Raw genomic sequence first — 26,557 nt, forward strand, 5'->3', positions numbered from 1 at the left:
AATCATAAAACGATAATTGTCAAAACTACAGTTAAAAACTCACTTTATTGGTGATATTTTGAATGGTAGATTTCTTAATCCTGATGGCTTGGCAAGGGCCTACAGCACGGACAGAGCATGTGTTGTCAATATTGGCGAAGAGACCTACGGGTGATGGACAACAGAACGAGAGAAAAAGCGAGAAAGGGTTAATACGTGCAGCAAAATTGTTTAAAAATGTAGATTGTACTTGGACATATATTTCAGTTGAAGGATCAAATAGATGCCTGCAGAAATTGGGAAAAATAAACTTGACAAAGAGATAGAGGTATCAGCTCATCAATATATTTGGATGAATCGACTACAGTAATGCGATCCAATCAAAAGCAAAGCAATAATCCATGTCATTAAAACAGCAACACTTAAACCAGGGTTGTCATCCAGGCCTTTTTTTATGACCAGTTCAAGGGGATGAAAACTAGCAAGATTTCAGGGCTTAAAGATAAATTCCAGTTCTGGTGACGATCTCAAAATGACTTTTTACAGAATCTAATATAATGACCACCCAAGTGTCTGTTTGTATGAATAAAAAATATGTGCCAAAGGATTCTGGAAGAAATTGTGTAATTGCTGAGAAATAAGCAAAATAAGCATGGATTCGGTCACTTCCGTCGGGTCTTTATTCCAGCAATAATAATACACTGTCCCATGTGTTGGCGATCTTCAGTGTGATCGTATTTCAGCTTAGATTTTATGATTTCACATAGTTCAGATTATGTAACTGTACCAGATCTAGATCCAAGATGATATAGTCATACTTAACCTTGGTTTTACAGACTTTCTCACGAAATTAGTGTTTTACTGCAACTACTATCATTTAGCTTTAAATAAAAAAATGTAATTTTCATAAATCATATTCTTTGTCAGAAGGAAAAGAAGTACCAGTTGAAATACAGCATGGAGAGTTGGTGTTGAATATCAACCGGTGTGGTAGTACAACACTGACTGCTATATATACATAATTTCAATTACATTCACATAATTTCAACTTTAACTCATGTCTGATCAACAGAAAGAGTTATGTGATCAATTTGTAAAGAAACAAATTCAGAATTATCATATTTATGCATATGCATGATTGACACTTGTTCATGATGAAATAGAAATTGTTAAGTTTGTTGTTATAAAGAGAAAGGGAAACAATGGGACGGCTGAACTTCAAATTAAAGTGAATTAGGACAATTGTTTATGGTTACCTTCTTCTCCAATCCAAAATGGCCACCTTTCAACATCAATGACTGTGATGGATTCTTTTTCTCTTCTGACCTCCACTCTGTCAAATAAATTATCCAAATCAAATTCTTATACAGTGTGTCCCAGAAAAAAAACCTAGACAATTGTTGATGATCTATCATAATTTGATTATCTATCATAACATCACTAATGAAATAGACTGACCAACTTTTGTAAAATTACATTGTAAGAGTCTGCTTTTCCATCTGGTATAACTCAATGAGACAATGATAGGTTCTTGTATCATTTACTTGTGATTAGAGAATGAGAAATCCTCAATAATTCAGTTTCGTATTTTTGTTGGGACACACTGTATGATATAAGACTCAATTAGGCATCAATATTAAACTCTGGAGTTGAATAGGTATCAATAGTCTTCCAATTCCTGAAGGGGATTATAACTGTTACTGTGAAGTAATTCAAGCAAGAAATTCTACAGAGTGTCCCAGAAGAAAGGAATCTACTACGGTATACCCAGTTGTTTTATTCACAGACATATGGATAACTACATTTCAATTACATCTACCTACATAAATGCCTATTATTATTATTATACAAGTTAATGAGCAAGAAGAGTTTGAAATCTTTATGCGTAAGCAACGTTGCACAGAAAAATTGATTAATGATACCACAACAGTATTTATTCCATGATAAGATCATCAGCAATTCTTTTTTTATTCTTTGTTAAATATTTTTCACTCATCTCTACATAAGAGTATATTCAGATTCACACATTAGTTTCTTCTAATGATATTCATGGTTTTTAATCTGCCATGCCTAAATGATTTTGTGGTCTAAAATCATAGAAGGGAATCTACAATTACAGTAAGTGCCAAATTCAAACACAAAACACATCTGACACGATGGTTGAAAATTATAGGAACCTAAAGGCTATCGCACACTTTACGACTGGTCCGTGATCCGATTTTGGAGCAAATCGCACTTTGCTCATTTTCTGAAAATGTTAATGAAAATTAACTTGAGGTTCAAAATAAGAATACTAATATGAAATTTTTGATGCTTGCAAGCCTTTAATATACAGTAAAAGTCAAATTGATATCATATCATAGCCCATCGTACCATTGCTATGACGCCATTTCGACTAGACATTAAATTCACTTTTATTTAAATAAGGATGATAGCATAGTCACAGATTTAAACATAGGTATTTGTACGATGATTTAGAACATTACACAGTAAGAAATTTCAAGTAAGTCTCAATATTAGCATCAAAGTCTACTATGTTTTATTCCAAAGTCGGTTTGCAGACCAATCGCAAAGTGTGCGGCGGACTTCAGAAACCTTGGAGCATCCATCATAGGCCCAGAGAATGCACTCCAAATATAATCCAAATATGACTGAAATTTACTATTTTTTTCAAATTTACTTTTCAAATAAGATTGTGACTTACTTTCCTCTTGTGACGATGACAATCTCTTCTGATTTATCTTCCTCCATGACCATCATTGTCATATCTGGGATGAGTAAGACTGGATACGGAATACCAATATCATCCTTGCATTGTTTGACTAGTGATGAACATGCATCGCCCTTCCATTTGCTAAACAGTGGTATCTGAATGAAGGAAAAATAAGTCAATAACATATTCAATTCAATTTATTTTTCATTCTTCAACATAATTCAAATAATTACAAGATAGATTAATTCAATTTGAATAACAGCATGAAGAAAATTCAACATTGAATAAATGATATACATATTCAATGAGTGATTCAAATATAAATTATTACATGCATGTCAAACTTAAATCAATATAAGCAATATAATTAAATCAATATAATCATATAATCATGAGAAGAATGGAGGGGTCCACTGAAAAGCAAAGCTTGTAAAATGTGGACCCCTCAAAAAGTTAGGATAGAAAGAATACTGGAATATACGCAAAGGAATACATGAAGATATTAACGAAAGGGGCAAAAAAAAAATCTTATAAACAGAATTGAAAAATTCAGAGACAAAAGACAATAACCCGACATAACACAGGTACATGAGGGTGGACAATGAATGCCTAGAATATAGATAGAAGTATAGAGATAGGGAGAGGGATGCAAAGCTAAAAACATATATCATCAGCATTCATCTAAATGTCATATTAGTCAGTTTTGCTGGGGAAATCGATTTGAGATTTTAGCAGAAAATGAATGTACAAGACCTACTTTATACATAGTTTAATTTCTAGGCAGTTATATATTGTAGTTTTTGAGATATGTGGAGATTTTCAAGGCAATGCCGCACAAATTTTTGATAAAATGCACAAATCCATTTGGAGACATGTACTGTACAAAAACAAACAAGAACAGCATATTTTCACTTAATATGCACATACACGGTTACAAACTGTAGCTGCAATACATTGACATTGCACATGAAAAAGAGAAACAACGGTTTGCCGATTGCGCGTATTGAAAAATGCAATCAGCATTACTGCTTCCCTATTCCCCGACACATCATTTCATGCAAGACTTGCGCATAAGTTCCGGGCAATCAATCGCAAAAAGTTTTGGGCATGTTCCAAACTTTTCAGTGGGCTTATCAGACTTGCATGGACTCCTACAGGCAACTGCCTGCCAGATACGGATGAGACCATGTAAAAGCAGGTAACCTACAGGCAACCAGCGGTTAGCATAAGTAGTCACCCATGAGTTACATGCAAGGCTTGCATAGTACGAAGAGACAGGGCCTTTTACCCTTTGCTTGCTGATGTTGCAATTTTTGCACATTCATACAATTAAATTCAACAATCGTAATAATTAGCTTTCTCCCCTACCTTCAAATTAGATAAGCTAATAAAAGGCAACAGTTCTAGGATAACATATATGAAATAATAATCAGTATCAATGGTGCAATATGCATATCTTGAATTAAAGAAACTAACGTGGAAACAATTGTCATTATTATCCAAAAAAAAATCAATTCAGCATGCAAAGAGTTAATAAGGTTTGATGAAGGGATATTGAATTGTTACCCTTTCCAGCGTGGTTAGACAGATCCTGTTCATGAGTTGTGCCTGGTCTAGCTTTCCGCTGGTATCAAAGTAACGTTGTCTGACGTAGTAGTCCATCAGGTCTGTTGATACCACCTCACCGGTTGCCTTCCGAAGGTTCTCTTCTTTCAGTAAGAGGAACTGAGCTCTGATAACAAGGAGGGGAAACATACTGTAGTAGCTATCATGAGTGATGTCTTAAAGGTTGACAATTAGAAGGATGTGTCATTTTAGCAACAGAAATATCACATACTTCTAAAAACCATAAAATCTGAACTCAACTCAACCTTTTATTGCCTGTATAAAAGCATATGACATTTTACCACATCTCATTACCCTTTGGAACTTGATTTCTTTCAACCCCTTTCAAAATATGAGAAATAACAACAAGACACAATATTTTAAAAAAGATCATAAGAAACTAGAAAAGATATTAAAAATAGTCACTAGGTCAATGATATTTTGTGCATTGTATCATATCGCGCTGCCTTGCTCGTTTTTAATAATCTCTAGGACAAGGAAACTTCCTGGGAGGTGTTAGCTAGGCAAGTTATAACTCTGAATTTTTCCACTCTTAATGATTGAAAATGTAATACACTGTAGATAATCAAATTATGAAATACAATATACAGTGTATTATACAAAACTTTCTTGGAATACAGGTAAAGCCAGCCACATGTTCTTTCAGACCTGTCAACCTCTGGGAATAAAAAACTGTATTCTGTGATAAAAAAATGTATTTTTCCCCAAGAAAATGCTTGGCGCACTCGCTCACTACGGCGCTCCAGCTGCATGCAAGCTAAAATGCGCACGGCTCTTGCATAAACATTGAAACATGTGTTTATCTCACCCTGGTTTTAACAAAATGATTGAAAAAAACAAGTTACCTGAAATTATATTGATCTAATAACCATATTTGTGTACATTTTTTTCAAAAAAACATATTTTTGGAAGAAAAACGTACTGCTGCATTTTGTTGCAAAAACGTACTGGTTGGCAGGTCTGTTCTGTTGTCAGCAATTATGTCGACTTTCATCATTCCCTTCAAACCTCCATCTCCCATAATAGTGGTTTTACTACTTACTGAGCTGATGATTGAGCAGTCGCAGTGACAGGAACATAGAAGAGGGTTGATATCTCTCCAAAGAACTCACCAGGAGAGAGAATGGCTACAGGTTCATTGCTTACTGATAGGACTTTTACTTGACCTTTGACCAGGATGTAGATGCCCTTGGCTCGACCACCTGAAAAAATTACAAGAAATAATGTAAAATAGTGAGTGAGGACATTTTGTACTTTATCACATGTACATGACTTGTTGCATAATTGGGATCTTTTTAGTTTAAAAGGGAGCATAGTAAAACAAGGTGCCGGCATTAAAAAAAAGTTGAAAAAGTTCAATATGCAGTTAATAGTGAAGCGATTATCATGGGTATGAGGGATCTAGACATGTTCTGATTGGTCTACAGTACTGTCTTTCAAACTCTCTCTCTCTACTATAAGGTGTGGTGATTCTGTGTCTACTGTTTTCATTATCAAAATCTAACTTAAACTTTGTCTGATCTGTTTGATAAGAAATAAGTAGTTTATCCAAGTGACCGACAGTTTATCAAAGGAGACCAACTGGTTATTATACGAAATGGTGAGTGGACGAAATGGCAATTAGACAATGTGGATATTGGACGAACTCAAGGTAGACCAAATGAAAGTATAAAACAAGTTGGTGATTTTACGAATTGGCATTGGACCAAATGAAAATGAACCCCAAAGACCTACCAAGCCTAAATTCTACTCCGTCTGTTTACCTTTAGTCAAGATATTGATAGGATCATGGTACCCACATACTTTCTCCACTCCCTGGGGAATAGTTTGTCAAGACCTACCAGGCCTATTTTTCACACCGTCTGTTTACCTTTTGTCAAGATATTGATAGGGTCATGGTACTCTAATCTCTCCACCATTCTAGCAGCAGCAGCTACCATCTCAGCATTGATGGTTCCTGGAGGGAACGGGAGGCTGTAAAGACATCTCTGTAGGAAGCGTCTCTCATCCTTGTTCAGGTTCAGTCCTGCTTGATCACCCTGGGTCTTGTTCTTGCTGGTACCTCCCCCCATCGCTGCTGCCGCTGGGACTGTCTGTAAGGTATTGGCTCTGGCTGGTTTGGGTGGGGGTGTTGTGTCCTCAAGATAGACAGGCTTTTACTCTGTTAGGCTGTAATTGAGGTAATGGTAATGGTTTATTATTGAAAATTCATTCACAGCCAAAGGCTGAATTGCAGAATATTTTACAAAACAAGTACAAGAATATATGATAATCAAATGCATTATGATAATCAAATGCATAATGACACAATGCTTAAGAAATTAAAATATTTAAGGGTAGTGGGGGGATGGACTCGTACAAACTGCCTCCGGGTATCACACACTTTGTAAAATACTTTGTGAACAGATACGTACATGTAGTAGCTTGTATGGCTGTATAAAGATATTAAAGGCATACACTGCACATCTTCATGTACATGGGGGTGGTCGATTATTGCTAGCCGGAATACCAACAGTTGTAGATACCTACATGTAACAATAAACTATTAAAAAAACCTGTATAAACTGTAAAACAGTTACAATTTCTTTAGCTATTAAAGCTGGTCACGTTGAGCAGGTGTGAATTTATAGGGAAGGAGTGAGAGCCAAGTTAGTCACATAAGGGTCATTCCATGGGGTTGGGGCAAAAATTGTGACATCAGGGTCAAAAAATAGAAATGTAATAAATGAAATGTTTTATTTCTTATATGTTTCATGGGACAATCCTTCAGCTAAATCCACTTACAGGCATTTCATACCACCCTGCATATTGGAGTAAACTGAGAAATAAGATTTGACAAAATACCACCGTTACATGGACATCATTTATCATCCTTACTAAGACTATGCTCTCCCACTGTCAAAATAAAGGGGTTGATCTCCATTACTCTTGATAAATATTTTGCTAACAACATTGTTAGTCACTTTATTCCACACTTTTCAACATGGCATATATATTTTGAAAGATTTAGCATCAATAAATGGAACTTGATGCTCTGTGTGTATACCAGTGCCATGTTCTGTGTCGTTCTTTTTTCTCACCAGTCTAGAAAATTGAATTTATGATGGCATATAGAACTAAATAGTTGAGAGAAGTCATGCCTCAACAGAATGGAATATTCTCTTTGGAAAAACTAAACTACTCTTTCTGGCATAACCTTCTATTTTTAGTGTTACCACCGTTACATGGACATCATGTCTCAGTAACAGAGGTATACTTAGAAGCAATGTTAAGTTAATGTCCATTAATGGCCATTACACACCAAATTCCACTTCATGCCTTAGAATATTTGCACAAGATCAATTGATTACACTAAAGAAAAACATTTTGCATGTCAAATTCTTTGCAAATAAAAGCAAATTAAATTAGAGTTTAAACAAGGAAAAATGTACAAAATTATTGACAAATTATATTTAAAATCATACTACGATAATCCTCAAGTTTCCACTTCCGTCTACCTCTGGAAACATTTACGTTTCTGCCTAAAGGGAAAAAACAAAACAGTGCTATCTTATGATCTCCAATTCTTTTTACTTTAAAATAACTCCTTCAAGATATTACTTTCAAATGTACATACCACCGTTACATGGACATCATGTCTCAGTAACAGAGGTATACTTTGAAGCATTGCTAAGTTAAGGTCCATTAATGGCCATTAAACACCAAATTCCACTTCATGCCTTAGAATATTTGCACAAGATCAATTGATTATACTAAAAAACATTTTTCATGTCAAATTCTTTGCAAATAAAAGCAATTTAAATTAGAGTTTAAACAAGGAAAAATGTACAAAATTATTGATAAATTTATATTTAAAATAATACTAAGGTAATCCTCAAGGTTCCACTTCCGTCTATCTCTGGAAACAAATGTTTCTGTCTAAAGGGGAAAAAAAAAGAGTGCTAGCTTATGATCTCCAAATCTTTATTACTTTAAAATATCTCCTTCACGATATTACTTTCAAATGTACATACCTCCGTTACATGGACATCATGTCCTTGTAATGATCATATTGAATAGTATTACATGTACTTGCCATTCTTTTAGTATCAACACACTAATGCGAGTTAACTCATCTTACTCAAGTGTAGAAATACAACATCTACAGGCAAGCTTCTAAAATGCATCAATGAACAGGTAAAATGTTTTTTTTTTATTCATACATGTACACGATTATAATTTTGATACCTTTGATACAATACTCGGGTGAAAAAGATGTAGGGAAAAGGTACTAGTTTAGTTCTTCTAAGCTACATGTATGGTTTTTCAAGACAAAACAACACAAAGTTGGCATGCAATTCATGGACAATGCATTAATACTTACACATATAACTTGTTCAATTTGTTTACTCTAACTTATTTTACCTCAGTTACATGTACATGGTAATGTAGTTCTAAGTGACATTAATTAAAATATAATCATGTCATCACTGGAATAAATGCATTGGATAAAACAGTAAGTTCCAGCATGCCAAAAGGACAATTGTAAAGTACTTAGTGGACAAATTGAATAAAAAAAAACTTACATCTGTTGTTTGAACATAGAGTCGTGAACAAGAAAGTAAAATGTACTATTTCTACTAAGCTATTCTAATAAATGTTCAAGAATAACACTGCAAACTACAATCTTTTCCTTTGGTTAAAAACTCTATGGTAAACTTCTTACTGGCAAATGCAAAAAAAAAGTATTACACTGTACACTAAACCTGACAATAAGAAATAACATGCAATATTTCTCTCTGCATTCAGGTTACAAGTTTATGAACTTCAAGATGATCGGTGACCCAATGACAACTGTGTGGAAGAGGACTCTGTCAATGTCACAAAATAGATAGAGGTAGAATTGTGCCTCGCCATCAGGCCAGGAGTACAGGTCACCAGATTGACACTTCATGTACTGAAGATATACATTTTTACCTTCAACAGAGGCTACCTCTAGTTATTTGAGAAAAATAGTATTTGGAAGTTTGACTGTTTTTTTACACTAAATTATTACATTTTAATCAACAAAACTTGCTGGATTGTTTCCACGATATTTTATATTATTATATGAAATCATTTACTCATGTACATGTCTTGACATTTTCTCATTAAAGTAAGGGGGTGGATTACTAGGGCAATGACAAGGAATCTGATCTGTTCTTGCAAAATACACCCTCACTTTGTATTTTTTTCATAGCAATTAGAATTCATCATTTCCTACATGTAGTTCATAAATTAAATATAAAGTTATGTTTTATACAAGGTTTTTGTATTTGCTTTCTTGTGTTCTACTTTGTTTTCACAATACAATTACTTGCCCATTACCGGTACCTTTTCATAAATTATCTTTACTTTAATTTCGTTTCTCAATGGATGAATTTAATCTAATTTTATTCTGCATTATAATCTAGGGTGGTTATCTCGACAATTCCATTTAGTTTTGTATGACCATCCTATTTAATTTTCAACTATGAAGTTTAATTGTTCAAGCAATTACATGATATATTTGTTTTATTGGAATTAAATGAATTAATGGAATTCAAATGTGCAATTTACCTTCTGATACAGCAAATAAACTCTTGTGAAACAAACTCGATTGTGTCACTTTTTCTTTTCTTCGCTTGTACATGTTTTTAAAATGTCGTTATATTGCAATAAAAAAAAATCACATTGAAAACAATCACAAAGGCTCTTGCTTTCTGATAAAACAAATACCCACCCCCTCTCCTAACAATTGAATAAATATAAATTAAAATAAGATTGAAAAAATCCTTAACTGAATATATAGAAATAAAAAAATACAATTGAAAAAACGGAGAAAGAAATGAGGGAAAAAGAATGAGTGCTGAAAAGTATACCAACATTCAACAAGATGAAAAGTTTGGGGAAGGTTAAGCCTATAGCTAAGAATTACTAGTAATTGAATTATTCCCATGCTTCATCATACACAAAGCCCATCTACTATGTGTAGGGGGGGGGGTAGTAACAGAAAAATTATTTTGCCCCTCCCCCCTCCTTTCGGGCTGGGATCAGCTGACAAGCAAAAAAAAAAAAAAATTTTTTTTTTTTGGGGGGGTCTGCCTCCCCCGTGGCGCCGCCACTGGTTCGAAATTCTCATTTTTTTTTGCAAATTCAAATTTGATCATCAGGTCTTTGATACCCATATTACCTAGAATCAGTAGGAGCCAATTTAAACAAGGAGAAATTTTGTACCAAATTTGAGATGTCACCGTCATGATCATCAGTGAAAGAGCTGTTTCTGAGTATCCATTGGCCTATTGAATCAACATATTTTTGTGTAAAAAAATCAACTAAATTACGATTGAATCATGTCAGCTACCATTCAAAACATGTTTGCACGGAATCACATTAATAAAAGCATTATTTTCTTTGGAACCATTCAGCAAATCTGGAACAAACACGGCAATGTCTCAATCACATATTTCACTTACACGAGAAGCTACATGTGGGACCGAAGTGAAAGATGATGGAAAATTAGCGAGATTTTTCAAACTTAAAAACACTTTCTGCATGGTAATACAGTTCCACATTTTAAAGATAAGGTTTAACTAGTTTCAAAATACGAGTATCGGGATAAATCTCCGTACTTACGTCGCTTTGAAAGGGAAAACATCGTGGATATCCAATCCACCGTTACAAAGACATTGCAGGAATATTCCCAATTGCAATGCTTCAAAACGCCCGCTATCATAGCTGTTCATGTGCATGTGGATTTCGGCTAACAACCTCTGATCTCTCCCCTAACTGGATATGCGGGGAGGGTCCTTTGTTTGAAGCCCGCGATTTCTATTGTCCGCCATACCAGTTCCCCCAAAAGGAACGCGATCGCTCCATTAGCATGTGCATTGTGAGCGATATGCTAGCTGTCTGCACACTGAAGCACTCATTGCTTTTTATACAAAACTTCATATATTTAAGGTGCCAGAATTCGCAATTTTCTTGAAACCATGGTACTTTCCCAGTATACAATTCGGAAACATAATTTTGAAGGGGTTGGTGTTTTTCTCACCTACGCCGGAAGAATGGATGAAATCCTTGACTTGTCTAGGGGTATTTTGGAGGTTTTCTAAATAACCATCTTAGGATCGATATGGCGAGGACTTTCTAGGTTATGAAGGCTTATAACACTGGGCTTGAACAAGTCCACCCAACAAAAAATTGATTTGAATAAAAAGAAAAAAATTCAACAAGCATAACCCTGAAAATTTCATCAAAATCGGATGTAATATGAAAGTTATGGCATTTTAAAGTTTCGCTTCATTTCACAAAACAGTTATATGCACATCTCGGTTGGTATTCCATTATTTTAACATTTTGTGCTTCCGGCAAGGAGGTCCAAAACGCCAAAACGTCAAATTCGTAAAAATTGAAATATTGTATAATTCAAACTATAAAACACAAAAGAAATAGTGAGTAAAATCATTGACTCTCTCATTTGGATGTAACTGGCTCGTTCATATCATTTTTTTTAAAATAGGCGAAACTTTGAAATGTCATAACTTTTTATTTTACATCCGATTTTAATGAAATTTTCAGCATTGTGCTTGTCTGATTTTTCTCTATTGATTAAAATCAACATTTTCTGAGGTGGACTTGACCTTCTCTCTCTCTCTCTTTCTTTCTGTCACATCGATCGACCCTCTTCAATTATCCTCTACCCAGTTTGTTTACATGTAGCTGTAGGCAGCGGAAGCGGGGGGGGGGGGGTCCTGGTCCCCTAAATTTTAGGTGGGGGACAGATCGACCCCCAAAAATTTATGTTGACAACTTTTTTTTTGTTCTTTTTGCTTGTCAATTTTTTTCCTGCATACCCCCTAAATTCAGATGGACCCCCTAAAATCGTTGTGGTCCGCCCTGAAATTCTGGTTGATAACCCTTTTTGATACTTGTCAGATTATTTCTTTTGTTTTGCATCCCTTCCTAAATTTTGGGTTGATAACTTTTTTTGCTTGTCAGATTATTTTCATTGCGTCACCCCCTAAATTTCTGGTTGATAACCCCCCCCCCTTTTTTTTTTGCTCCACCGAGACATTTTTTCTTGGCATTCGGCATCTCAAAATAAGTTCTGTGAAATTTCTAAAGTCTATAAATCCGTCTCTGTATAGCTTAATGTCTTTTTTACGTACTTAAAAAAAGAGTTCTTGGAAAAAATAATTTGATCTATTGTTGACAGAGAAATATCACAAATTCACATGCCACAAGTTACATAAGCCCCCTAAAGTCCTAGTCCTATACCATACATGTACCTATAGCTTGTAAATTTTATTGTCCTTTCACAAATAAAAGATAAATAATTTTCAGAATACCTTGTAGATCCAGTCCTTGTCCCAAAAATCAGTCTATTTCGGTCAGGATCTATGCTTTGCAAAAAAATATTTTTGTTTAACTCCTCCGAAACGGCAGATTTTCAGTCTTAACTAAGTTTCACAACATGCTGGTCAGTATTTTCGTGTCTCATGATTGATAAACTCATAAAACTTGGTGAAATTTGTGAATATTAATAAACTGAATATTTATTTGAATCATGGTTTGAATTCATCACGCTTCCAGAGAAATCACAACAATCGATAACCCCCCCCCCCCCCCCGGAGTTTTAAAGTTTTGGAAACTTGCTCTGGTAATTTAGAATTACCACACATGTATTTGAGCACATGGGACTACATAAAGTCTACAACTATGCAGTTCACCAGCTTGTCTTATCTGTGAAAAGTAATCCCATTTTCTCTGTTTCCACGGTCGTCACAATAAGTGCAATTATACGTGGCACAGGACGACCTCTTAAACTTTGTATCAGGTATAAATTCACATTGAAAAATGCTGTTATAAGAGTTGATTTGGTAAGTAAAATTAAGAATTGACACTATTGCCGTGTACCAGACTCTACTCCGATTTTGGCTTTTTTGGGGGAACTCGGCGTGCGGAGGTACCAACTTCCGGTGCTTCAACACGGAATAGGCCAATCAGCGTTATTGTTCCCATCCAGGTAGGGGAGAGATCAGTGCTAACAACCCGTCCGTCTGATACATCGACGGTCTCTTCTCCGGTGTCTCCTTCTTACATACGCGATGAAATGTGATCCACCGTTACAAATTTGGCCCGGACATCGCCCAAAACATCGGCGACTCTCGATTAATTTAGATGACATTACCATAGGTTTTCAAAGCTAATCTTTTGATTAACAGTTGCTTACTGCCTGCCCTTTATTTCTGACACATAATTTTGGAAAAAATGATTTCTGATTTTTAGATATTAACCACATTACCGCCGTTACAGAAAAAATAAACGAGGACATCGCATGTAACGGTGGTATGCCGATTTGTAGGAATGATTTATGATATGAGGTCTCTTTTCATTTGCTATCCCATTACTGTTTTGTTATTAAACAAATGTTGCTTTATCAATCATGGCCATTTGAATTTGACTAAGTCTATCTTTTGATTAGATATCTTCAACTGAAAATGACCATTTTGGATGTCACACTTGGTACCCCAAAAAAGAGTCTGGACATCATCATTTAAAGTCTCACCATCAATAATACTTGCAGTTCAACATTTTTATTTCTGCATCAAGTAATTGCTTACATAACTGCCTTCCAACAAAACCACATTGCAACATCAAAACACCAAACACATTTTCAGGATAAAGCTAACAGTTCATAAGGAACACAAAAAAGTGCTGTTGCCCCAACCCCGTGGAATGACCCATAAAGAACTGTTCGGGAAAAGCTATGCAAAAATAACACTATGAATATATCAGGAACAATTTAGTGGCAGCTCCAATGCAGAGCGAGCGCACACTTCACAACAAATCAATTTTGCTCAAGATTGATGCTGAGAGTCTTTTGCAAAATAATGCATGCAGAGTTTAATGACTTTGCTAGCTTGAAATAAGTCCGTACCCATTTGATACAAGTTTTCAGAAAATTTGTGCTGGATAGCGCATCCAATTTTAACCCAAGAGCCAGGTGGAAAAGTTATATTTAGTTCTGTTGATAAGGGAACAATTAAGAATTTAGATGGGGAAAGTGTAATTAGCTTCTTAAAAAAATTGCTCCGTTATCTATCTGAAATGTAAGACTTATGTTGACTCTAGTAAAATATTATGGTATTTTGACTATTGATATTTGACCATAGGGCAATAATAATAATAATAATAATAGAAAAGCTTTTGTATAGCGCATTACATGTACACCTTACAAAGGTCTCAATGCGCTTTAGAAAAAAGAAAGATGAGGGGTAAACTGCTGGTAATGCTTTGTTAGTATTCTTTTCAGTTAAATAAATATGTTTTCAATGTAGTTTTAAATTGCCCAATAGTGTCCACTTGCCTTGAATTTTGTGGGGTGCTATTCCAGAGTTCCGGCGCAGCATGCGCAAACCCCCGTTCACCATGAAACTTTGTCTTAAAAATCGGTACGTTATATAAATCCTTATGAAGTGATCTAAGATTTCGAACAGGTTCATATTTTACAAGTAACTCTGACAGATAAGATGGAGCCATTTGTCGAAAACACTGAAAAGAGAGTAGTAAGATCTTGAACTTAATAAGGGCATGCTCTGTTGCTAAATACATGTACACTTATCCACAGAAGTATGTACTTGAATGTTGCAATTTGATATTATCAGTTGTGAACTTATCATAACAGAAACGTGAATGCCTTGTAAATTATACAGGTATGTAATCATTGAAGTCTGAACAAGAAATAAATGGCCAAACACCTCATCACTACAAAGTTGTTTTCCTTTAATGGCATTTATTTCAAAAGCAGAATAAAAAATCCAAAGTTGTAGCCATCTTGTTATACTTGACATGTATCATTCTGCTATGCTAAATGCATGTAATAGTGGAGTGCAGCTTGGTGGAGTGAATTCAAGGGAGATGAATTATGTCTGTACAAGCATGTACAACCTAAGAAATTTTAGTCTTGCTTCCCTAGCATTCCACAACACTTGTACTGTTTTCATAACACCAAATTATGTTAACCTCTACACTGACCCTCACTCAGAATCCAACTGACTTGAAAATACACTCAAAACCCTCAGCCAAACAAAGACTACACTGAAAGCCCCAAGCAGTCACTTTCATTGTTATAATAACAGTTAAGTCATTCACACCTGCCCAATTAAAAAAAATACATAAACTCACCCCACGGTCAATTTTGCACAAATTTGCAGTTTCAGACAAACATCCATAGCTAATAATGGAACCAGTTAATAATGTTCTCCCATTTACAAGCCAGCAACAAAACTCTCCTCTGATTACTATACTACAGAAGTCAAAAGTATATAAATATTTATGCATCAGAACAAAATTATCCTAATGAACCTGCTTTATATATTTGTTTGTATTTTATCATATTAATGATTATTATGATTATTACTATGTTATTATTATTGCTAATAACAGTTTTTCTTCAGTACCAGTACTAAAATGTTGGGTTTTTTCCTCTTCTCACTGCAAAAATAAAAACAACATCTCCATAAAATATCTCTTGGTTTGAAAACTATCCTACATGTATAAAGTCAGCAAGTAATTTTATTTCATGCAAATTATGATCTGGCTGAAAACCTCCATGAACAAAAAATACAATTTGAAAGAAGCAGGTGTGAAAGCACTAGTGTAGCAGAAAATGTGCAAAAAATACAATGCTGCTGTGATTTTGAGCTAACAAGGTCTAAAGGATAAAGGAGTGGAAAAGGCAATTTGGTATCCACAATCACTACTTTGGATTTAAAACCCTTTCAGACAGAGTCACTCAACTGAAGCCTATAATGAGAGTTTGAACAATACTGCACAATATACAAACTATAAGTGTACAGCACATATAGGATTTAATACCAGCAAGTTCCAATTATATTTACCTCACTCATGCAGAATATATCTTCATCTTGAGAGGGAAAACTGCATCCAGCTCTGAAATGAATAAAACACAGAATGTTCAAGATAAAATGAGGAAATGAAATCAGACAGAAACTTTGGGCAATTTCATAACAACAGTAAGGTGTGATGCATCAATAGCTGCCCAGAAAACCAAACAAAATCAAGTCTAACTTCCTCCAGTTAAAGGGGTACTTTGGGCTGAAATATTCTAAATAAAATCACTGAGCAAAGTGCTGAGCATTTAAAATCTGATAACTAATGAACTAAAAATGAATTGAATTTTAATTTTGACAGTAATTTTGTGAAACAAGGAGTTTCACGAACCATGAATCTCGCCTGATTTACAATCAACAAAACATGCAAAATGAGCTTTGACTACAAGATGGCGTTTGATGTAATATACCGGTAAATATTTATAGGTATAAATGTGAAAATACCTCACAATCAATGGTTCAAAGTTTCAAAAAAATTCACATAAGAATGAGAAAAAAAGTACAAGTTCAAAATAACATGATCTTTTTTTCAACTGAAAACCTGTGAAAACTGAAAAACAAAAAGTAAGATTAAAATAAATGGATTGGATAGCAAAATGAGAGCATGCATACAATTTATGCATAGTGATTTATGAGGATTAAATTGTGCATGTACATGTAGGAGAAATGAGAGCAAGTTTAAAAAAAATTAAAAAAATTATGCACATGCCCTCAAATCATTTGACTTTTTGGTCTCTAGATGAAATTTGCCTCATCTTCCTCACCCTAAAATGGTGGATATGCACACAAGCTTCAGTATGACATCCTTACCCAAAATCTGGCAACTTTTATTGTGCATACAAAAACAACAAAAGGAAAAAAAACATAGAAAAGCAATACAGGTCTGTTCGTCTACATTACCCAAAATCTAATACACTGTAGATTACTTATCCATACTGTACACTGTTATTTTATTTTGTTATTGAACTTGTTTTGTGATATGTGTATGAGATGGTTATACTTAATAAAAACATTAAAAAAAACTAGAATTTAATTCGTCATGCGGACGAATTAGGTGGTCTGTCATGATTTTTCATTCAGAGTCGGCTAATGTATAAAATGAATCATTTAGATATGATTGATAATCTTGATTCTAGACATCCTAAGAATAAATTTTGACCATTGCTCAATGTGATTATTAATGTTTCCCATAGACTTTACACGTAAGCAATTTTGAGAATTACAATTCCAATATTGCAAGTGAAAAACGGGCATGATCCCGGCATCTGATCAAAAAGTGGAGGGCACATTACCGAAAGCCCAGAATCTCAGCTATAACATATTAAAAGCTCCGGCAAAACTGACAAGAAGAAATGGAGATATGGCTCACGAAATAGAGGAATGTCGAATCTAGTTTTGAGAAAAAGTCATGTCCCATAGAGATTACACACAAAATACATGTGATATGAAAAAAACAATTATAATCTGTTTTATCTTGCTAAATTTTAACTTTCATACCTTTTAATTATCATAAAGGATCATGTAAGAGGTGGCAAAAAGAAAAAAAAAGTGAAAAAAAATTCATCTTGTTCACCCCAGGAGTCGAACCTCCGCCCTCGAGAAAGCAAGTCAAATGCGTTATCCATTGAGCCACGATATTCCCCATAGAGATTACACGTAAGCAATTTTGAGAATTACAATTCCAATTTTGCAAGTGAAATACGGGCATGATCCCGGCATCTGATCAAAAAATGAAGGCCACACTTCCGATAGCCCAGAATCTCAGCTACAACATGTTAAAAGCTCAAGGAAAGCTGACAAGAAAAAATGGAGGTATGGCTCACGAAATAGAGGAATGTCGAATCTAGTTTTGGGAAAAAGTCATGTCCCATAGAGATTACACGCAAAATGAGGAAAAATGACATGCCTCTTTTCATCGCTGTTTTACGCAATGATGCGTTTCTCAAAACGAATATTCATGTTAACTGAGGAGAAAGAGTACATTATAAACTACATCATATTGAAATCTGGGCGAAAAATGATCTATATTCGAGAAGTTACAGCCAAATTTGCATAAATTTGATGACGTCATTTTTGAAAAAAATGAAATTTTTAGTTTGGGCGCCTATTTGATGACGTCACGATATAATTTAGGGACAATGGTGACATGAAATCAAATCTACAACTCATACTCTATCGATATATGAAAAAAAAATTGGGGGTCAATGGACTTTTTAAAGAGCTACAGTGAATTTACAATAGGCATGTTTTTGCCCATATATGGCCTATAGTGAGAGCTCGCGCGCACACGTGCTGCAAACTTTAATGGGTGTTAATTTCTATATTAATGGTTGTAGAAGGTTGATCAAGGTATCAAATTGCTCAGAATTTTATTAGCAATGCAATGATATTAAAAGAAACGGTTTTCTGCGTTGTGTTAAGGTGTAACTCGCGGAAACGCGCGCGCATACGTGCGCGCGCGCAAATTTTTGAAATGCTTAAAATGACCTGAAACGTACCCAAAAAATTTTATAGGTCATTTGGACGATTTTTTTACCTTTGACGCGCGCGTACGCGCGCGTCATGACCTCTACATGACCTTTGATGACATTGACAGTTGACCTTTGACATGAAGTTAATGTCATGTAAATATTGTAAATTTTTGATAATTGATAATGAAGATATGATCAAATGAAGAATTTTACAAAATGGCGCGTAGATGACGTCATCATGACCATATGACCTTGAAAAGCTTATTTTGCCGTCTCTATGATAGATTCTATATATGACGAAAAAATCAGCAAAATTGATTCAGCCAATTTCGAGAAAAGTTGGCGACAAACATAGGTGCCAAGAATAAAGAAAGAAATAAAGAAATAAAGAAAGAAAATTCTGACGAAAACAATAGGTGATCTGTCGTAGACAGACCACCTAACTAGAATTTAATTCGTCATGCGGACGAATTAGGTGGTCTGTCATGATTTGTCATTCAGTGCCGTCTGATGTATGAAATAAATCATTTAGATATCATTGATAATCTTGATCGTAGACATCCTAAGAATAAGTTTTGACCATTACTAAATGTGATTATTGATGTGGTGATGACAATCGTCAGACATACATCTTCAAACAGATACATACAAGATAGATGATTATACCTCACGGATCAACACGGCAATGCCGGCATGATCCGGGGAGGTCCGGGATAGTTTTGCCCCAGATGACTGTGAACACGGCATCAACACGGCAGCTTCACACGGATCTACACGGATCATGCCGGCAGAGCACGTCGTCAACACGGACCAATACGTCAGCAACACGGACCTACACGTCAGCTACACGGACCACCACGTCAGCAACACGGACCTACACGTCAGCAATACGGACGAACACGTCAAATGCGTTATCCATTGAGCTAGCATATTCCCCATAGAAATTACACGTAAGCAAATTTGAGAATTACAAATCCAATTTTGCAAGCGATAAACGGGCATGATCTCGGCATCAAATCGAAAAATGAAGGCACAGGTGTGAAAGCTAAGAATCTCAGCTACAGCATACTAAAAGCTCAGGGAACACTGACAAGAAACAATGGAGATATGGCTCACGAAATAGAGGAATGTCGAATCTAGTTTTGAGAAAAGGTCATGTCCCATAGAGATTACACGCAAAACACATGTGATATGAAAAAAACAATTATAATCTGTTTTATCTTGCTAAATTTTAACTTTTATACCTTTTAATTATCATAAAGGATCATGTAAGAAGCGGCAAAAAGAAAAAAAAAGTGAAAAAAAAAATCGTCTTGTTCACCCCCGGACTCGAACCCGCGCCCTTTAGAAAGCAGTCAAAGCCACGATATTCCCCATAGAGAATACACGTAAGCAATTTTGAGAATTACAAGTCCAATTTTGCAAGCGAAATACAGGCATGATCCTGGCATCTGATCAAAAAATGGTGGGCACACTTGCGAAAGCTTAGAATCTCAGCTACAACATACTAAAAGCTTAAAGAAAACTGACAAGAAAAAATGGAGATATGGCTCACGAAATAGAGGAATGTCGAATCTAGTTTTGAGAAAAGGTCATGTCCCATAGAGATTACACGCAAAATACATGTGATATGAAAAAAAGTAATTATAATCTGTTTTATCTTGCTAAATTTAAACTTTTATACCTTTAAATTATCATAAAGGATCATGTAAGAAGTGGCAAAAAGAAAAAAAAAGTGAAAAAAAATTCATCTTGTCCACCCCAGGACTCGAACCCGCGCCCTTTAAGAAGCAGTCAAAGCCACGATATTCCCCATAGAGAATACACGTAAGCAATTTTGAGAATTACAAGTCCAATTTTGCAAGTGAAATACGGGCATGATCTCGGCATCTGATCAAAAAATGAAGGGCACACTGGCGAAAGCTTAGAATCTCAGCTACAACATACTAAAAGCTTAAAGAAAACTGACAAGAAAAAATGGAGATATGGCTCACGAAATAGAGGAATGTCGAATCTGGTTTTGAGAAAAAGTCATGTCCCATAGAGATTACACGCAAAATGAGGAAAAATGACATGCCTCTTTTCATCGCTGTTTTACGCAATAATGCGTTTCTCAAAACGAATATTCATGTTGACTGAGGAAAAAGAGTACATTCTAAACCACAACATATCGAAATCTGGGCGAAAAACGATCTATATTCGAGAAGTTACAACCAAATTTGCATAAATTTGATGACGTCATTTTTGAAAAAATGAAATTTTTAGTTTAGGCTCTATTTTGATGACGTCATGATATAATTTAGGGACAATGGTGACATGAAATCAAATCTACAACTCATACTCTATCGATATATGAAAAAAAAATTGGGGGTCAATGGACTATTTAAAGAGCTACAGTGAATTTGCAATAGGCATGTTTTTGCCCATATATGGCCTATAGTGAGAGCTCGCGCGCACACGTGCTGCAAACTTTAACGGGTGTTAATTTCGTTATTAATGGTCGTAGAAGGTTGATCAAGGTATCAAATTGTTAAGAATTTTATTATCAATGCAATGATGTAAAAAAAACGGTGTTTCTGAGTTGCGTTAAGGTGTTACGCGCGGAAACGCGCACGCATGTGTGCGCGCGCGCAAATTTTTGAAATGCTTAGAATGACCTAAAACGTACTCTTGTTCGGTCAAAAAGTGATTTTGAGGATTTTTAAATTTTGACGCGCGCGTACGCGCGCGTCATGACCTCCAGGTGACCTTTGATGACATGACCTGATGACCCTTGACCTGAAATTGATGTGATGTAAATTTGATTGATTTTTGATAATTGATAATGGAGATGTGATTGATAATGTGATTTTACAAAATGGCGCCTAGATGACGTCATCATGACGTGATGACCTTGAAAAGCTTATTTTGACGTGTCCATGACAGGTCCTATAGATGACATGAAATTCACTGAAATTGATCAAGTCTATTTTGAGATAACTTGGCGACAAGAAAAATCCGTAAAAATAAATAAATAAAAATAATAATAAGAAAATTCTGACGAAATTAAAAGGTGATCTGTCATAAATGACAGACCACCTAAAAAAATTGATTGTGCATAAGCAATGTACATTGTAGATGTATATATGCCAGTCCTGAAAATGTTTAGTATTCTTTAGATTGCCCCCCCCAAAAAAAAAAAAATTGAAAGATGAAGGTTCGATGTCACTTTCCAAACACAGAATGAGAATCGTAGATTATATATTGTTATCACAGCTAGTTCTTAAAAGGGAAAAGATTATACTTTATTTCACTGGACAAATAAATTCATGCTCCTGTATTGCTCTTTCTTGTCCTTTAAAGGTCAAGTCCACCTCAGAAAAATGTTGATTTAAATAAAGAGAGAAAAATCAGACAAGCACAATGCTGAAAATTTCATCAAAATCGGATGTAAAATAAGAAAGTTATGACATTTCAAAGTTTCGCTTATTTTTAACAAAATAGTTATATGAACGAGCCAGTTACATCCAAATGATAGAGTCGATGACATCACTCACTCACTATTTCTTTTATTTTTCATTGTTTGAATTATAAAATATTTCAATTTTTACGAATTTGATGATTAGGACCTCACTGCCTGAAGCACAAAATGCTGAAATAATGGAATGCCACGTGTTCAGGGAGGAATGAAACTTCATTTCACATGACAATGACGAGAAAATAAAAATATTTCATATAATAAAATACAAAAGAAATAGTGAGTGATGTCATCAACTCTCTCATTTGGATGTAACTGGCTCATTCATATAACTATTTTGTAGAAAATAAGCGAAACTTTAAAATGCCATATATGTAACTTTCTTATTACATCCGATTTTGATGAAATTTTCAGTGTTATGCTTGTTGAATTTTTCTCTTTTTATTCAAATCAAATTTTTGTTGGGGTGGACTTGTCCTTTAACATCATAAGTCATGTTTATTGTGTGGGTTAAGTCTGTCATCACCCCACATGTTATATCAGCACAAGCTTGCAACAAATCAATATTTTTTCAACCTACTCTGGATTTTAGTTTGACTGAAAACAAAAGCCTACTGGAATTGTACTAAATGTATATGCCTTATAAGGCACTACATGTTTAGGTAGCGTAAGAAATCCAAATAATTTCCTTGACATGATCCACACCAGAGCAGGTTTCACTTTCGGAAAACACAGCTAATTCTTAGTTTTCTCTTTAATAACTCTGTGCATTTTGTATGCAATGTTGAAGATGAATGGAAATTTAATAAACCAAAAATTATTTTATTCTCTGAACTCAATTTATTCTTTGAACTCAATACACTATTATAACTGCGGGCCTACCAGTACCATCTATGAAATAATTACAAATATCAAATTTAATATGGTCTACTCTCAGTGCTAATATCACAGGAAGCCAAAAATGTCAACATTGTGGTTAAATCCTGTATATCTCAGGTTTGGTGTGTTGTTTTCCATTAAAAGTGAATAAAAGTAAAGATAATTATTTCAGTAGAAAATAAGGTGGTAAATTGAACCTGTCCTGTCAGAGATTGGTGTCACAATTGGCTGTCCAGAGTGAAACCACAACTTTTATAGACCAGGGGCCCGTCTTACAAAGTTGCGATTAATCCGATCAATCGCAACTATGGAAAGCCAGCAAAGTCAACATATGAAATGCATGTTTGTTCAAAAAAAAATTCTAGATATGAATGCATAAATATCCATAAAGTCATAGACAATTTTGTGTGTTTTCCTTTGTTTACAAAGGACATTTTGCAAATATCCTGTAGAAAAAATTATGACACTGATGGATTTTCATAGAATTACGTCTGATTGGATCAATCGTAACTCTAAAGACAGGGCTCAGTTCTTATAACAAACCTCAGTGCAGAATATGGCCCATGAAGAGCTGAGTTGAAATCATTGACTGTAGAAGGGATGTTCGGTACAGAATGATTGGATTCATTCATTTTAGAGTTTATTTGATTTTACTGTATTTTTACACTAACTACACATGTACATGTACTGTGTACAAAAAAAGAAAACTATCAGAAATAATGTTGTCAACATGCTGATTCTTTTATTTCATAAAAAGAGACAGCAGTTAAACCTATTGCCTCAAAGAAGACTCAGAGTTTAGTCTTTAATGCTTGTACTTTTCTAAAGATGTGTCTCATCTGATCCACTGTGATAGCAAAAATTGAAGAAAAAAATCCATACACATTCTATGTGAATAACTTATTTCAGAAGACCTTTTAATATGAAACTCTGAAATATCCAAATGACTTAAAAAAAACTTGCAAAAGATCTCACAATTATGTCTATTCATATACAAATTATTTGTGGCTATCTCTTTCAGGATATTGCTTTTACGCCGGTGGTACTTTGCCCGAATGGGAAATAAAAAAATTCTTAGAGAACTTGTACAGATATTCAACATAATACAAAGTTCATGAATGGTGACCAATTGAATTGAGTACACAAGGGAAGTTTGCACAAATTCCCAACGAATTGTTAAATAAGACAGTCAATATTGATTTTGCAGATTACAGAGAACAGAACTGGGGATGAAATGTACTTTTTTTATACTATTTTGAATCTAGACAACTGGTGTAACTGCCGCCAGTACCAACATTATTATTAAGAATGGATAATGATGAACTTCAAATGAAGAAGACATTTTGGGGAAAGTTCAAGGGACATATCCCCTCAGATGTCAAGAATGTGATTTACAGATAATTAAAAAAAAACAATTGTGATGATATCATAGCTAAAAGCAAAACTCAAATTATGCAAATTCAAGCAAGCATCTGTCTTCATTTACATTATCTAAAATAGCACCTTATCTGACTTGCGACAAAAAACTCATCTACATGTAAAATCATCTGAATTTATTTTTGATCTAGACCCGAGTTCCTCTGTGCATAGACCCTAGATGGTCTGGTTCAATTTGCAATTGGTATTACAGAGCCAGCTCACTGAATATGTAAATCATGTGATTTATCAAGTGATTGGTTTACTTAAACCTGGTAAGGGAAACCAGTTCAGTCCCATCCATTCATTTCAACGTGATGCAAACTCTTCTGACAAACAAGTTCTGGTGATCTCTTGATCTAGATAACATGATAGAATTGGTTTGGAATAGATCTAGTATTTAGCGTTTATGTCTATACCCATGAGTGCACCATACAACTAAGGCTTACCTTCACTTCAGAATCCAATGTCATAAATCGCTCGTGTGTGATGCCTCGTTCTAACATTACACCAGTTAGTATCCATGCTCTCTCTCTCATAATCGATGACACTGGATTGTAAAGTTACTCAGACTACAATTACAAGACTGCAGTTACAAGTACTAGAGTCTAGTCTACACTACTCTAGATCGATCTTAAAGATGCCAGTTGTAGACTTTGTAGCAATGATTTCAAAATGAGTTCGTACAGAATCCAATGAAATGACCACCAAAGTGTATGTTGCTTGTATATATAAAAAATATGTGCCAAAGCCCAAAGGATTCTGGAAGAAGTTGTGTAATTGCTGAGAAATTAGCAAATAAGCATTGGATTTGGGTCAAGAGTCTTGCCGACATTCAAAGCAATAATTAATACACTGTCTGTAGCTGTCCCACATGTGTGTATCTTATGTGTCGGTGATCTTCAGTGTGAACATTTTTCAGTGTAGATTTCAAGATTTCTCAAAGTTCAGTTTATGTAACAGTAACTGTACCAGATCTAGATCCACAATGATATACCGGTAGCAATACTAAAACTTAACCTTGGTTAGTTGGTTTTAGTACTGACTTTCTCGTGAAACCAGTGTTTACTGCAGAGATGCCAAGTTCAAAGACCAGCTATGCGTGAGATTTTCTGTGAATCTGAGTAAGATCACCGACATTGTGTACAATGTATATGGGGATAGGCTCTGATCATTGCGTGAGACAGAGATTTGAGGGGATGAACGAGTCAAGAGTCCAAAATGCTTGAGTCTCACGCATAATGCGTGAGACTTGGTAGCTCTGTTACTGCAACATGATTTATCTTTAATCTTTAATTTATTTTGAAGACAATATCACCAATATCATTACAATATCTATCTATTCTGCTACATTTATCATGATAAAATTTTGCCAACGATGCAACCTGAAATCCTACCCAATTAAAATCCAAGAATCAGTCACTGAACCGAGTGCAGAGTTCTACCACTATCGCATCGTCGCTCTCCCGTGAACTACCGGGGGCGAATCGCTCTGCCATGTCATCTCCGCAAATTACCACATTAGAATCTCAAGACAAACTGTTAATATTATAACCAAAAACAAGGAATTTTAAGATTGTCAAGAAACTTACCAAATAAAAAATTTATAGTAATCATACTAGAATTGGTACAATATCGTGGTTTCCTCTCTATGATAATGCGGGAGATAAAATCAATCGGAGAATTCCAGTAATATATTGAAAGATGTACGTACCGGTACGGCATGAGCGAATCTTGAGTTGGCTATGACGAGTGGCCAGTTTCCGAACCGGTCGCTAGCGATAGCAGCGCAGCTCTAGCCCTGCGCCACTGTATCGGCACTGTATCTTTGACCCCAGTCTTAATTGCACTCGCTGGTGGTGGCGCAAGGACCACGCCCTTCAGGCTTGTTATCATTCCTTTACTCTATTTTACGGTGACCTCCCCATTCTCCAAAATGCGGATGTTTTGTATTCGTCATCAAATTTGTCCATTGATCGATTAAATTGAAGGCACAGCCTATATATATAATCGTTCGTGGACGGGGGGTGGGGGGGAGGGGCAAAACCGACAAGGGATCATTGGCATTTGGCTGAGGCCTTTCCCGGGGCCTTTCAAATGG

General features: G+C 35.1%; 1 protein-coding gene and 1 long non-coding RNA gene across 3 annotated transcripts in view; one reads left to right on the forward strand and one right to left on the reverse strand.

Moving 5' to 3' along the window:
• The window catches only part of LOC121413381, a 33,792-nt gene extending 7,488 nt beyond the window's left edge, over positions 1–26,304 (reverse strand). The window contains exons 1-8 of one of the 2 annotated variants that reach the window (XM_041606175.1): positions 26,171–26,304; positions 16,222–16,273; positions 6,189–6,487; positions 5,361–5,520; positions 4,259–4,424; positions 2,684–2,847; positions 1,236–1,312; positions 44–144 (exon numbers count right to left, since the gene is read on the reverse strand). In XM_041606175.1, coding sequence (XP_041462109.1) covers positions 44–144; positions 1,236–1,312; positions 2,684–2,847; positions 4,259–4,424; positions 5,361–5,520; positions 6,189–6,390 — 870 coding nt within the window. In that variant the 5' untranslated portion in view covers positions 6,391–6,487; positions 16,222–16,273; positions 26,171–26,304. The other variant, XM_041606174.1, reaches the window with a different exon arrangement.
• Positions 6,978–9,285, forward strand: LOC121413382. The gene is made up of 2 exons (XR_005969738.1): positions 6,978–8,494; positions 9,107–9,285. It is a non-coding gene; the product is annotated as an uncharacterized LOC121413382 (long non-coding RNA).
• Positions 26,305–26,557: the final 253 nt, after the last annotated feature.

The sequence above is a fragment of the Lytechinus variegatus genome, chromosome 4 (genome assembly GCF_018143015.1).
Source record: "Lytechinus variegatus isolate NC3 chromosome 4, Lvar_3.0, whole genome shotgun sequence".
NCBI classification, from domain to species: domain Eukaryota; kingdom Metazoa; phylum Echinodermata; class Echinoidea; order Temnopleuroida; family Toxopneustidae; genus Lytechinus; species Lytechinus variegatus.